At 34.6% G+C, this 13159-nt stretch overlaps 1 protein-coding gene across 1 annotated transcript in view; it reads right to left on the bottom strand.

Annotated features, from left to right (window-relative positions):
- LOC107753275 (cadherin-12-like) overlaps positions 1-13159 on the bottom strand; it is a 148043-nt gene that overhangs the window by 8670 nt on the left and 126214 nt on the right. The window contains exons 8-10 of the mRNA XM_016569405.1: positions 9486-9622; positions 3983-4104; positions 1844-1961 (exon numbers count right to left, since the gene is read on the bottom strand). Coding sequence (XP_016424891.1) covers positions 1844-1961; positions 3983-4104; positions 9486-9622 — 377 coding nt within the window. The remainder of the gene's footprint in view (positions 1-1843; positions 1962-3982; positions 4105-9485; positions 9623-13159) is intronic.

The following is a 13159-nucleotide window of genomic DNA, read 5'->3' as shown; positions in this document are numbered from 1 at the left end:
ATATTATTAGTATTAGAGAGAGTGTGATTAGGCATGGCAAGTGACAAGGCTAACATTTTCCTTTTAAGAGATTACTTTAACTACACATTTTCCTTTTTATTAAACTTTATGTCTATATCATACCCCAAAAGACAAAATCACAATTTGAATTTGCTTACAAACTAGCAGAGAGCTATTGATTGTTTGATGACTTTGTTAACAGCCCTAGAGCTCCACAGGAAGGGTGCTTGTGTCATTATAAGGTAGCGTTATTGATTTAGCGTAACCGCTGCATCCTTCATCGCAAATGATATTGTGCATCACAAGAAGATCTTACATGATTTTTCATAGTGAACAAACTATCCAGTGTTTAGTGTGCTCTGAGTCTAGTTCAACAGGAACATCACACTACAGCTGAGTGCCGAATCCCCCTCAGGGCTCTAAATAATATGCTTTTTCTCTGTGCGGAGAGTGTTTGAGCCTGAACATTCATCTGAAATGATTTCAGGAGGTAGAAAAGCACTTTCACATCATACCTTCTGACCTACAGTAGCATTACTTTCCTCTTCTGGTCAACTGAGATTTTAAAACTTTCTGAAGGCTACTTCATCTCTCTGACTCAGTTCCAAACACTATTACAACCACATCTGACATTATGATGCTTCTAATCTAAATATAACTAATGAAACTAGAGACAACAAAATCTATCAGAATTTAACTAAATATTTTACTACAAGAAAGCTATAAGTGGCATAAGGGGCTTATGACAAGAGTCTGAACGAACGGAACAAACTGATTCATATTACAACAGATTCAGAGGACAGAGAGAGTTATGATTACTGCAGCAACACCTTATGAAAATAAGGTGCTGTATATAACAGCATCACTGTGCAGTTATCTTGTGAAAAGTGCAGCTACTATGTCTAAAAATGTGACTTTCTGTCCTAAAACGAATAAGTAAACAGTTTTGGTTTTCACAAGAGCTTGTCTTGTCCTCCAGCCATAAAAGGTTAAATGGCAATAAACAATGTAGTTGTTCATGTTTTATAAAATTAGTGTGATGTAGCTGGTGTATTAGCGTTCAGAGAAATGACATGTTGTCAAAAGACTTTGTTGGCATCATGGCTGCTGCAAGTTGCTGGTTATGAACTCTGATTAGCCCATCTGACCCTGTCGCTGAGACTTTATTCTGGCTGCATTTTCTTGACGGGTGAGCATTTTGAAGAAAATCTTGCATGTTACAGGTAGCCTGTTTCTTCTCTTTTTCCTGAACTGCCCTCAGCAGAAACTGTCACCTTGTCCCAGTAAATCACATCTTAAGCGAGCATTCATGCCTGAAGTGAGGACAGGCGTTCCATAAGGCCAAAACAGTGGATGTATACAGAATGTGCTGTGAAAGCTGTTCAGTGTAGTGGCATAATAGCTGTGATGGAAAATAAAAAACAATTATGTAAAACACAGTTCCATGGCTTTTCCATGAATTAAACAATTTTTAATCTAAGGACTGCATGCACAAAGAACAATATATATGCAGTATATATACACTACCGTTCAAAAGTTTGGGGTCAGTAGCTAGCTTATTTTTAAATAAAGTAATATAATAATTAATAAAATAATTATTCAGCAAGGGTATGTTAAATTGATTTAAAAAATGACAGTAAAGACTTACATTGTTACAAAGTATTTCTGTTTTGAATAAATGTTTATATTAATCTTTTTATTAATGAAAGAATAAAAAAACGACACATACAATTATTATTATTATTAGTAGTAGTAGTAGTAGTATAAGCTCTCTCTCTCTCTCTCTCTCTCTCGCTCTCTCTCCAAATAAATCACTTGGCTAAGAAATAACAGACAGACTCACTTCCAAAGTCTCTGATGGTGAAGTTTTTGGTCTTCACTCCCTCTTGAGGGGATTTGAAGGAAAATGTTTGTCCGGCTTGAGGGAGATCCTGGTCTCTTGCACTGATGACCTGAATCACCTAGACAACACAAAGTTATTCAAAAAATTATTGATCAGGGTTTAAATTTAACAAAACAGTCTCTGGTGGTATATTTGATCACTGCTGGACACCCAGAATGTGGCTAACAATTTTAAACCTAAAGTACTCAATAAATAACTCATCTTTTAATGGTCAATCGCTTGTTTAAATATTTTATGGTGAACATTAATGTTTATGAAATTTCTAAATGATTTATGAAGGTTATTAGTGCACACAGGAATATAATCAATTATATTAAAAAAGTATACATTATTAATTTAAATTATTAATATCTTAAAAATTAAATAAAATAAACATTAGTATAGAAAACTCATTAGTCAGAGTCAGTGTTTGCTCTTAAGTAATGGAGATATACAGCCATATAACACAGTATATTCCTTAGAAGAAAAACAATCCACTTTACAGTGCTTTATGTATATGAAACAATTACACTCACAACATTAAATGAAACATGAGTTAGAAACTAGTCACAAGTGCATGAAGATAAGTGGCAGCCGGCAATATGTGCTCAGTAATGTTTATTCAAGTGCTCCTGTGGTTTTTCTTCTCGATTCTGCATCTAAAACCAATTAGTCTGCTTTCACATCCAGCGATCATGATACACTGTGCACTACCATTACAAGCAGATCGATCTTCCGTGGCTAACAGACGTCCACACTGCCCACCGTCCCGCTGGCGTCACCTGTTGTAGAGCTGTCACCAGCGCCACAGGTGCATGCTGGGTAGGACCATTAGTGCAACACTAATGCATCACTTACCCACCAGGCTCTTCCTGTCCAATGTTTCAATCAAACCACACAGTTCTGGCCAGAAGTGTCATATCCATTCAAACGACAACAACAAAAAGGCTTTAAACTAAGAAAAAGGTTTTATAACAGAAAATAAATAAATAAATAAATAAATGATAACACATTGCATATATAAGTACCAGGTACCTAGTGAGACAGGACAGTGAAAATAATATATACAAAAATAAAATAAAATAAAAATAATAAAAACACCCTAGCAACACCCTAGGTACCACTCTGAACACCTTTTTTTCCCCTTCCCCTTCTTGGCAACTAGTGAAGTGGGAGTGTAAAAATACTAAAATAAAATAAAATGTAAAATAAAATAATAAAAACTCCCTAGCAACACCCTAGATACCACTCCAAACACCTTAGCAACTGCATACGTTTTTTTTTGTTGTTTTTTTTTCTCCTTTCTGGCACCTAGTGAAGCAGGACTGTGAAAATAAAATAAAACAAAATAAAATAAAACAAACATCTAGCAATACTCTAGAAATTCACTACAAACACATTAGCATTGCTAGTTTTATGTACATTAACTGAAAGTCACCACTGATAAGCTACCACTAAATATTGTAGAAACTTAATTTTCTGTAAAGTTGCTTTGCAACGATTTGTATCGTGAAAAGCGCTATACAAATAAACTTGAATTGAATTGAATTAGCAACTGCATAAGAGTTATTTCCCCCTTCATTGGCATCTAGTGAAGCAGGACTGTGAAAAAAGATAAAATAAAATAAACCACCTAGTAATGCCCTAAATACCACTTCAAACACATTATTAACTGCATAACAACATCCTGGCAACCACTAACTTCATACTAGCATTGTGGTGGTGAGCTTTGAGTGGGCAAAAACTACTCACTTTTGTTTTCAGTAAACATACAAAGAAATATTTTACATAAAAATGCAACAGGAGAAAATATCGTATACAATAACTCATAGCATGTTTTCAGAAAGGTTTTCCTGTTTATTCTGAGGTTCAGTGGTTCAGTGTAAGTGGGCAAGATACAGTAGATTAGGGAATGCTCTGGCACTCACACACACTGTACCTGCATGGCTAAAGCAGGAATATACTGCACTTTCAGGATTTAATGAGAGTGTCAGAGTCTGGATTCTGTCATACATCATCTTAAATGGCTCATTAGACCAGAATTGGTTTTGGACATGCAAACATACACACATGCGCACACAACCATTTATATTCGCTCACCTGCCCGACTTTGGCGCTCTCACACACGAAGGTTTCGTAAGGCATGGCCAGCTCTGGTGGAAACTCATTAATGTCCAGCACATGAACTGTGACGGCCACTCTACTGGTCAGCACTGGGTTATCTACACAAACCACACAAACACCACATATTATGACCAACAGCAGACTGTATGTCACGAGCAATGCAAAGCACACGTTACAATGCACAAGATTACTCTTGTTCTTCAGTTATGGAAACTTTTCTGTCCCTTAGGATGATTTTAAAGAATTTGAAACCATTTATTCTTTTTCTAAAAACTAATTAATCTGGCATGTCTGTTAACTATAAAGTTAGACATTTAACAGTCAGACGTTTTTCATTTCCAGAACATATCATTATCATCACACACAATACTCACGATTACGTAACTCACGTTACTTGTAATGCATTACCCCCAACACTGATACTCACAATAAGCATCATGCATTAAACCAAAATGATAGACTTATAAAATAATAACTTATACGATAATATGTTCTAAATAATATGTTTTAAATAATTTTTAAATTCATTAATTAATCAATTAATTAAGTTTAATTAAAAAAAAAATTTGTTCTTTTTTATTCAGCAAGGATGCATTAAAAAGGAGACAGTAAAGACATTTATAGTGTTTCTATTCCAAATAAATGATGTGCTTTTTAAACTTTCTATTCCACAGAATCTTGAAATAAAAGTGATAATAAGAAATGTTTCTTTAGCAGCAAATCAGCATATTAGAATGATTTCTGAAGGATCTTGTGACACTGAAGACTGGAATGATGATGCTGAAAATTCAGCTTTGATCACAGGAATAAATTACAGTTTTAAAATATATTCAAATAGAAAACAGTTATTTTAAATTGCAATAACATTTTAGAATACTACTGTTTTTAATGAACCTTTAATCAAATAAATACAGCCTTGCTGAGAAACCTCTTTCAAAAACATTAAAACATTTTATTGACCCCAAACTTTTGAATGGTTCGTGCAGTTCGAAGAAATTCCCATTTGAAAACATTTCAAGCAGCCAAATATCCAAATCAAATGACTAGAAAAGAATCACCAATATACATTTTTAAATGGTTCCGTTTGGTATGATTTAAGAACTGCTAGAATTGGGATTGAATTGACCTCGTCACATTAATAACTCCACAGTTCTTTACTAAAATCATTACATAGCTGGCTTATCACATTAGCTTTCGGTTGAGGAACCAAGAGACAGGACCTGGAACACAGACTGAGAGTAGTACTGATTTGAACGCTATGTTCTAAACCACTAACATACTATACTGCCATCATGTGGTTTTACACTGAAAACCTAAAGGGACTCATAGTCTGCAAATAAATAGTTATTTTCTATTCTATTCTATTCTATTCTATTCTTAAAACTACTTTAAAAGTAGGCTTTCATTTTAAGTGGGTAAGAAAATAAGCTAAAAATCTGTCTAAAAATAATTTGCTTCTAGCAGACACACAAGGTCAGCTGTGTCCTCTCTGACACAGCTGTTGATTTTCGAACACGTCTTCCTGATATTGTTTGAATTCTGCTTGAGCGTGCAGTGTGGAGGTGAACATCAGTGTGGAATAAACTTTTATAGATCAGATCCGTGAGATGGGCTCAGCATGTCTGAGGAGAAGGTGAGAAGGCTTAGAACGAGGGATCTGAACTCATCCCTCCCAGGGGTCCCGTATAGAACCAAGACCCGTGAGCGACCTTGATGAAGATGAGCAATCTTCCTGGAGAGAAAGTGTGTGTGTGTGTGTGTGTGTGCAACTGTTTGTTACTTTAGCTTCAGGAGCTCCAGGGTTTCTGATGTCCAGTAAAAAAAAAAAATACTGTTGCTACAATTTATCTGCGATCTGACACATCATCATTCTCCAGGTCCTGTGCTTCTGCCCCAAATGTCCTGCAGCAAATTACTTTTTGAATAGCCACTGTTGGAGGTTTTTTTTTTTTTTTTAAGTTCTGTCTAACTAAAAATTAAATGCAATTAATTTCTATTTTTAAGTCCAAAAACATATTTGATATATTCAGATAACCAAAATACTGAATATATGGCGACATTTATAATTTTCTAATTGTATACATTTAACATATTTCAATATGTCATGATACTAATTTTAATAATAATATTTTTTGTTAACAACTCAGGGTGTGACCCAAACTACCTTTGACCCACAACCACAATTTAATATGATTGGCATCTTTTAAATGCCATTTAAACTATGTATACAACTATATTTAAACGATATTAATATTTTTTTATTTTAACAATAATCTTTAAGTTTAATTAAAATAAGTTTTAAATTAAAAAGCTCAACATTCTCATGAAAGTGACGCAATTCTATTGAAGTGGACAAATGTAGTAGACAAACACATTCAAAATACACTTTCAAAGATTATTATATTTATGTTTTAAGATTGAATAATTAATGCATCAAGGTTAATATGAAAATTATAAACTGTTGCAGAATGCTACAAAAATCTAGTGAGCTTTTTTATTAAAACAACAACAACAACAGTTTATAAGTTTAGCCAACTATGGCTTCAATTTAACGACTTGAATGACGGATTTTGCCACTAGATGGCGCTGTTGTATAAGGGAGAAATCGTCCATTTAGCTGTAGTACGCTAGGATCTTATGACAGAAAAACAGTACATTTTTCTTTGTGATGTTTTTGTTTGTGCTTTTAATGGTTATTGTTGACCTGGCTTCAAACGAATGAAAGTGCTCTAATCACGCATATAAAAGGTGCGTCTTATTTAGATCAAAACAATTGTGCTTCATTCCAGTTTTGATTGTGGCCCTGTTTACTGGTACTGTACAAGGTGTAAACAGAGCAAATAATTATGTCTGCTTAACACATTTTGTAAAACATATTGGTTCTAACTGTATTGTAAAATAGGTTTTCCTTAGCTGACTCTATTGTAATGAGCGTCACAGAAGGGATTATGGAAATCAAGTGTATCCATATGTTTGCTGTCCTAATGGAAACTAAAGGCAGAAGTTTTCATGATGTGCAACAAGCGTGGAGAGTTTGGAGACTGTGTGCTGACTCATGCTTCCTTCAGCAATTTCATATTTAGTACAATATGATTCTGAGGCTCCAGAACATCTGGAATTCCACCTGGTGTGAAATTAACGCCCCTAAAAAACACAGGAGAGGGAAGAGAGAGAGAGAAAAAAATAATAATAAGAAGCTGCGATTTATGCAAGATTAGCTTGTGATGGTGTTGAACAGGTGTTCTCCGCACCTCATAATCACTGGTTCTGAGAGATATAAAAGCTATCAAGCATGTTTTACAAGGCACTGTATAATGCTAGTAAGGATATTGCACATGGCACACTGGTGATATGAGCGTTTATAAGCTGTAGGACAGCAAAATGGCTTGTTAAATACTTTTGTGCTCATATAGTTAGCAACTACAAATGGTCAAAGTGGGCAACACAGTTTTGACTAACTTTAGGAACATGCAAAACTACATATTAAAATAAACTATTCTACTGGGATGCCTGAGAAGTTTAAAATATGAAATATACAGTCACAGTTGTGAGATATTAGGTTTCAAATGTAAAAAAAAAAAAAAAATTTTAATAAATTTATTAATTAATAAAAAAAAAAAAAAAAAAATTTAATAATAATAATAATAATAATAATAATATATATATATATATATGAATTCTTAATTAAAACCTTGAAACTCAGAAAGTCAAAAATAGCAGAGATGGTCTAGTTTATCAGACTATGTGCTTCTGTGATTTCTCTGAATCCATCTGGGTCAATGGAACAGAATGTAAAACTGTCTAAAAGACACATAGTGAATACAATATGAATAAAAATGGAGCTTCTAACACAGGGTGGACAATTCCCATTGCAGTACAGGAGTGAAGTTTAACAGCCCTGACTTGTGTTAAGTCTCACCCAATTAGCTTTAGAAATCACAATTAGCATATCACCAATGCAACCTTGAGAGGCAGTGAGTAATAACCGTTACCATAGTGATGAAGGCTCAACTTTCAATGACCTCTCATCCCCATTCCGTCTTAATGAATGTGAGTCGCCGCTTTTGTAATTTTGATTGAGCACCACATATCCTCTAAGATAATGGCGTTGGGGATTTCTCGGCAGATTTGATGACTTGATGACGATGAATTTGCTTATTTACGTGGTGATTCAATCCACAGATCTTTTCCGACACAAAAGCAATTACAGCGATGACATCTTTGATGCTGGTGTTTGATCTCCTTTCAAATTACTTCCTAAAATAGTCAATATGAAATGCAGTTTGTAAAAACACTCCCCCCTCCCATAATCTGACAGTTTTCTAAATGAAATGTTTGGAAGTGCATTTCAGCCAAATAAGAAAAAAAAAATCATGCTTTGGTAAATCAGAATTATGAATTAAGAAGTAGAATTATTACACAAAAAGCAAAAATTATGAGATAAGTCATAATTATTAAATAAAAGTGGAAATTATGACAAAAGGTAAAAAAAAAAATCTAAATTATGACATTCTAAGTTGTAATTATCAGATAAAGACGAAATTTACGAAAAATTGGGATTGTTTAATTATTAAATTATTAATAATTATTAAATTAAATTAAGTCGTAATTACGATATACATAAAGGGAATTATGACATGTATATGAATAATGTCAACTTATGTCATCATTTTCACTTAGTATGTCATAATTTTAACTTTTTATCTCATAATTCTGATTTTATTATGATTTACCAAAGCGTGATTTTTTTTCTTATGTGGCAAACATTACGAAAATTTCTTATTTTCCATACAATTGGATATTAAATGTGAAATAAAAATTATATATTACATTTGCATACATACATATACTGTATACATATATTTCAGTAACTTTAATTTTTGAATAACATCAACAAATCCCTTTTAGACACCTCAATTGCAGCCAATATATATAGACAGACAGACAGACAGACAGACAGACAGATAGATAGATAGATAGATAGATAGATAGATAGATAGACAGACAGACAGACAGACAGACAGATAGATAGATAGATAGATAGATGGGCAAAGGGTGAATAATGTATAATATAATATGAAAGAGTAATTATGGACATATTACAGACAAAAATATTTGCAATTGACTTTAAAACAAATATTTGGTTTTATAATTGTTGTTCTGGAAGACATGAGACAGAGTCTTCTATAAATGACCACACTGATGGCAAAGAACAATTAATTAACCAGCAGTTTAAAAATAAAAATACATCAGTTGTTAAATTCAGTTCAATTCAAGTCAAGGAGAAAGGAAAGACACTGTAGTAATGATACATATTCCTGGAGAATCGTCATATTTTATGAATGCTCGTAAAAAGCAGACTTAATGGAATTCGCTGCTGACTGCGCTGCGATGGGCCACCGTAAATCAGATCGCAAAAAAATCCCAGCATTTAAGACAACTGAACTTCTATGAATCACTGGTTCACAGCCATACTTACTAACTTTAGTGGCCACAACTGAAATGTTGTGCTGGGCTATACTCTCCCTGTCCAGAAGCTCATTGGTGGAGATGGTTCCTCTGACAGGATCGATGTCGAAGAAGCTGTCCAGGTCACTCTTCCAGTCGATGGAATACCTGAAGAACCAGAAAAAAAAATTGTTTGGTGCACACCAAGGTTCATATGGCAGCGTTCACACTTATTCAAATGAACCACACTAACAAAGCAACTGCACCAGTTTGTTTTAATCAAACCAAACCTGCCAAGTGCAATCTTTTTAGGGTCACATCTTGTGACATCACATCCTGTTTTTGGCTTGTTTACATGTATTGTTGAATTTGTTTAGTTTTTTTTTTGGTCCATGTTTTGTTCACACAAGTGTTCATTTTAACCAAACCAATGCCAAGTGTAAACACGCCCCTTACATACATTACATTTGAGGGGCATTCAGGGGAGCAGTAGTCATGTGGCAAGCTGGCATGAAAATATTGTGCACTCTAGTGAATTGCTATGTGTGGGTCCAGTTTTGAACAGCTGTGAACATCGGTGTAATGGCCTAGCGACCTTGTTAACGGACCCCGCAACCATTCTTAGGGGGTACTTTACATGTGTCTCGGTGAGACTTTGCACCCCAGTATGCATGAATTTGAATAACTTTGAAAAAGTTAGGTTTTTATTGACCTTCTTCACGTTCTACTTGATGCTTTGGACTCATTCTCTCACAAACACTTTTACAAACCTGTTCTGAATTTTGGACGCACTAATGCAGGCTGATATTTTCAACGCTACTTATTTATTTATTTGTGGCTTGACCTAGAATTGAGCAAAGAGAAATGAAGTGGGAGCGCTGGGTGAGGTGAGATGCTACGGTGTTTATATTTTCCACATTTCAGCAGCTGCCTTGTTAAATTCACTCAAAAGGTGGTCAACAAAAAAAACATCTGATGATTTTGTGCATTTGCATTGGATTCTCAACAAAAGCCTTTGATGTTGTGATCCACAAGCGTTAGGAGGCCTGATCCTCCATAATAATCATCACAAATACTATACAGAGACCGCAGCTGTGGGAATGTAATTCATATAACCAACTCATCAATTTGTGTTAATATAGCACATTTCAAAACATGAAACATTTGGGAAAAGAAAAGATTTCTAAGAACGCTCAGAGTCATGTAGTCAAAAGAAGAAAGACTAAAATGTTCTGGCATTGTCATCATAAGCTGCTTTTGAAAGTCTAATATTTAATATGAAGTTCAAACAAGATTATAAGGCAGTGCATGCAACCTTTTTTAATATTTAAAATAGAATCTTCATATTCTATTTAATGTTCTATCAGGGCAGTATGGTTGCAATTTTGTTTAAATCTGTGTTGTGTTTTTTTTTTTCCCCCGAGAGCCACAAAAGTTCTGGTTGATTTCCAATTAGCTCATGATTAACTTAATTTATCTGAGCAAAGCCTTATATATATATAAAAAAGCTTCAAACAGAATTTCAATATGCTGCTTCATTAATCTTTACAAGACTACTAGATTATAAAACAAACAGACTGATGAACAAATTATTCATTGTAGAAAGTAGTTGGAGACCGGCTCGACAGACCCTTGGCTGTGCGGAGAGATGAAGCAGAACATCAAATTTGTCCTATTTAAACAACTAACAAAACTCTCTATTCTATTCCTGTAGGAGGATGTGAGAGTCAGTAAAATAACTGTGTATCTCCTGAATTTTACCTCTAATTAACTGTTAGTGAATTGAACAGGACAGTCGCTGTAATCAGGGGTCATGCAATCAGTGCAGTGTCAGTATATTCAAATGTTAACTTACAGATGAAACATTAATAATTATTTGGAAAAATAAATCAAGAGCTGTTGGTTGATTTAGCTGAAATTGCAGCTTTGCTGGGCCCGAGATCTAAATGTGTAATGAGATAAATATCCCAGTGGAAAAGCTGAATATGTTAAAAACAAACATTCATAAGGACAAATTGATCTAAAATCAACATGAAATGCTGTTCAAAATCCATTTTACTTTCATAATATGATGCATTTACAAGTGCAATTCTACAAGAAAAAAAAATATTTTGCTAGAAGTTTTCAAAGAAACATTTGATTTATTTTGGAAAAACACTGATGAATTATGCAAACATTAAAAATGATAGGACGGTCAATTTTGATTTCATGATGACCTTAATCTGTTTATGCACCCCCCATATATAGCATTTTTGACTTTTCCTTCAGTATTTCTCGCCGTCATCTTGGTTCTAGTCTGTACTTCTCTGATCAATGTAAATGCCTCCTTAGAATGAATCTCTTATGTTGTGTTTCCTCATTTGTCAGTCACTTTGGGTAAAAGCTTCTTATAAATGAAGAAATGTAAATGTGATTTACTGTACCATTCCTCATTTCAGTCCATTTTGCTCACTGTGGGGCTCTGACCTCTTCTTTGGGTGGTTTACCTCAAGAAATGTTTCGTTTAGTGAACATATGGTCAGGGGCGGATTTAGTGAATTGGGGGCCCCAGGCAAAATAGCCAACAAATTCATTGTTGTAGTCTAACCCGATCTCATGAAAGTGCGTATAGCACGATTTTCTGCTTCTATTTGGCGTAATATTTCTATGCAGAAATTGACTTTGGCATGCAAAAGACTGATAAATTCATAATTAACGGCATGGGTTCAGTCGACAAAAATACGGGACACACAGGCCTATAATAACTGCTGAAATGTTTGCGGGGCAAATCTCAGATCAGTCTGAGCGCTCACAGTGCGTACAGCCGTACACCTGCAGGCGCCGACTAGGATGGTTGTTGTGGTAATAAACATCGTAAACAGCAAACGTTCGCGTGTCAGCGCTTAATGCGCATATCCTATATGAAAAGCATTTTAGGGGGCCCTTGGCTTTTGGGGGCCCAAGGCGGTCGCCTACCTTTGCCTAATGGGTAAGTCCGCCCCTGCATGTGGTACATGAACAACACAGCTTCGGACAAATTGACTGTTTTCATAAGTCCATCCATTTCTGATCTCTCTGCAGCTCTTTTCTTAACCCCTGAAGCTTGGAGAAAAATTAAAAAGCTTTGGAGGAAGTCTTAGAAACCTTCGATACCAAAAAGCACTTTAGCTATTTTGTCTCTCGCATTCACTCTGCGGACTGCAACGTTGTGGACGTGTGGTGTGTATAGACATATTTTAAAAGCTTTGTTCGCTTTGCACGGAAGACCATTGTTTTCCAATGAGAAAGCGCACATCCCCATTGAGCAATGTCACAATGTTTCTAAATAATTCATCAGCAAAGGCCAAAACAAAAAGGAAACAAATCCCTTTCACTAATACAAATCTTTCCTTTGTCCATTTTGCTTTCTTACAGTATACTTAATGAAATATTCATAGAGAAACAAACTAACTTGTGATGTTAGGTAGTTTTGGGACCCCGAAGACCCCGTCTTCTTGTAAAACTTTAAAAGCAATCTTAAGAAGTGCAATTCAAAAACATAATGGATTATAAAACAAGGTAAATCTTTCAGCATGTTGCTGTTTTTACCGACTGTTTTTAGTGTGCACAAATATATAGCGATGTGTGAGATGGAAAGTTTTGCATGCACACAATGTCAATAATCTCTTTCTTTTTTAAATAAAATAAAATGAAAAAATAATAATTTAATAAAAAAAAAAAAATAAT

Source organism: Sinocyclocheilus rhinocerous, unplaced genomic scaffold, assembly GCF_001515625.1.
Source record: "Sinocyclocheilus rhinocerous isolate Xijiao unplaced genomic scaffold, SAMN03320098_v1.1 scaffold411, whole genome shotgun sequence".
Taxonomy (NCBI): domain Eukaryota; kingdom Metazoa; phylum Chordata; class Actinopteri; order Cypriniformes; family Cyprinidae; genus Sinocyclocheilus; species Sinocyclocheilus rhinocerous.
Note: the sequence above shows the minus strand (reverse complement) of the source record. Positions and strands in the feature narration are given on the sequence as shown.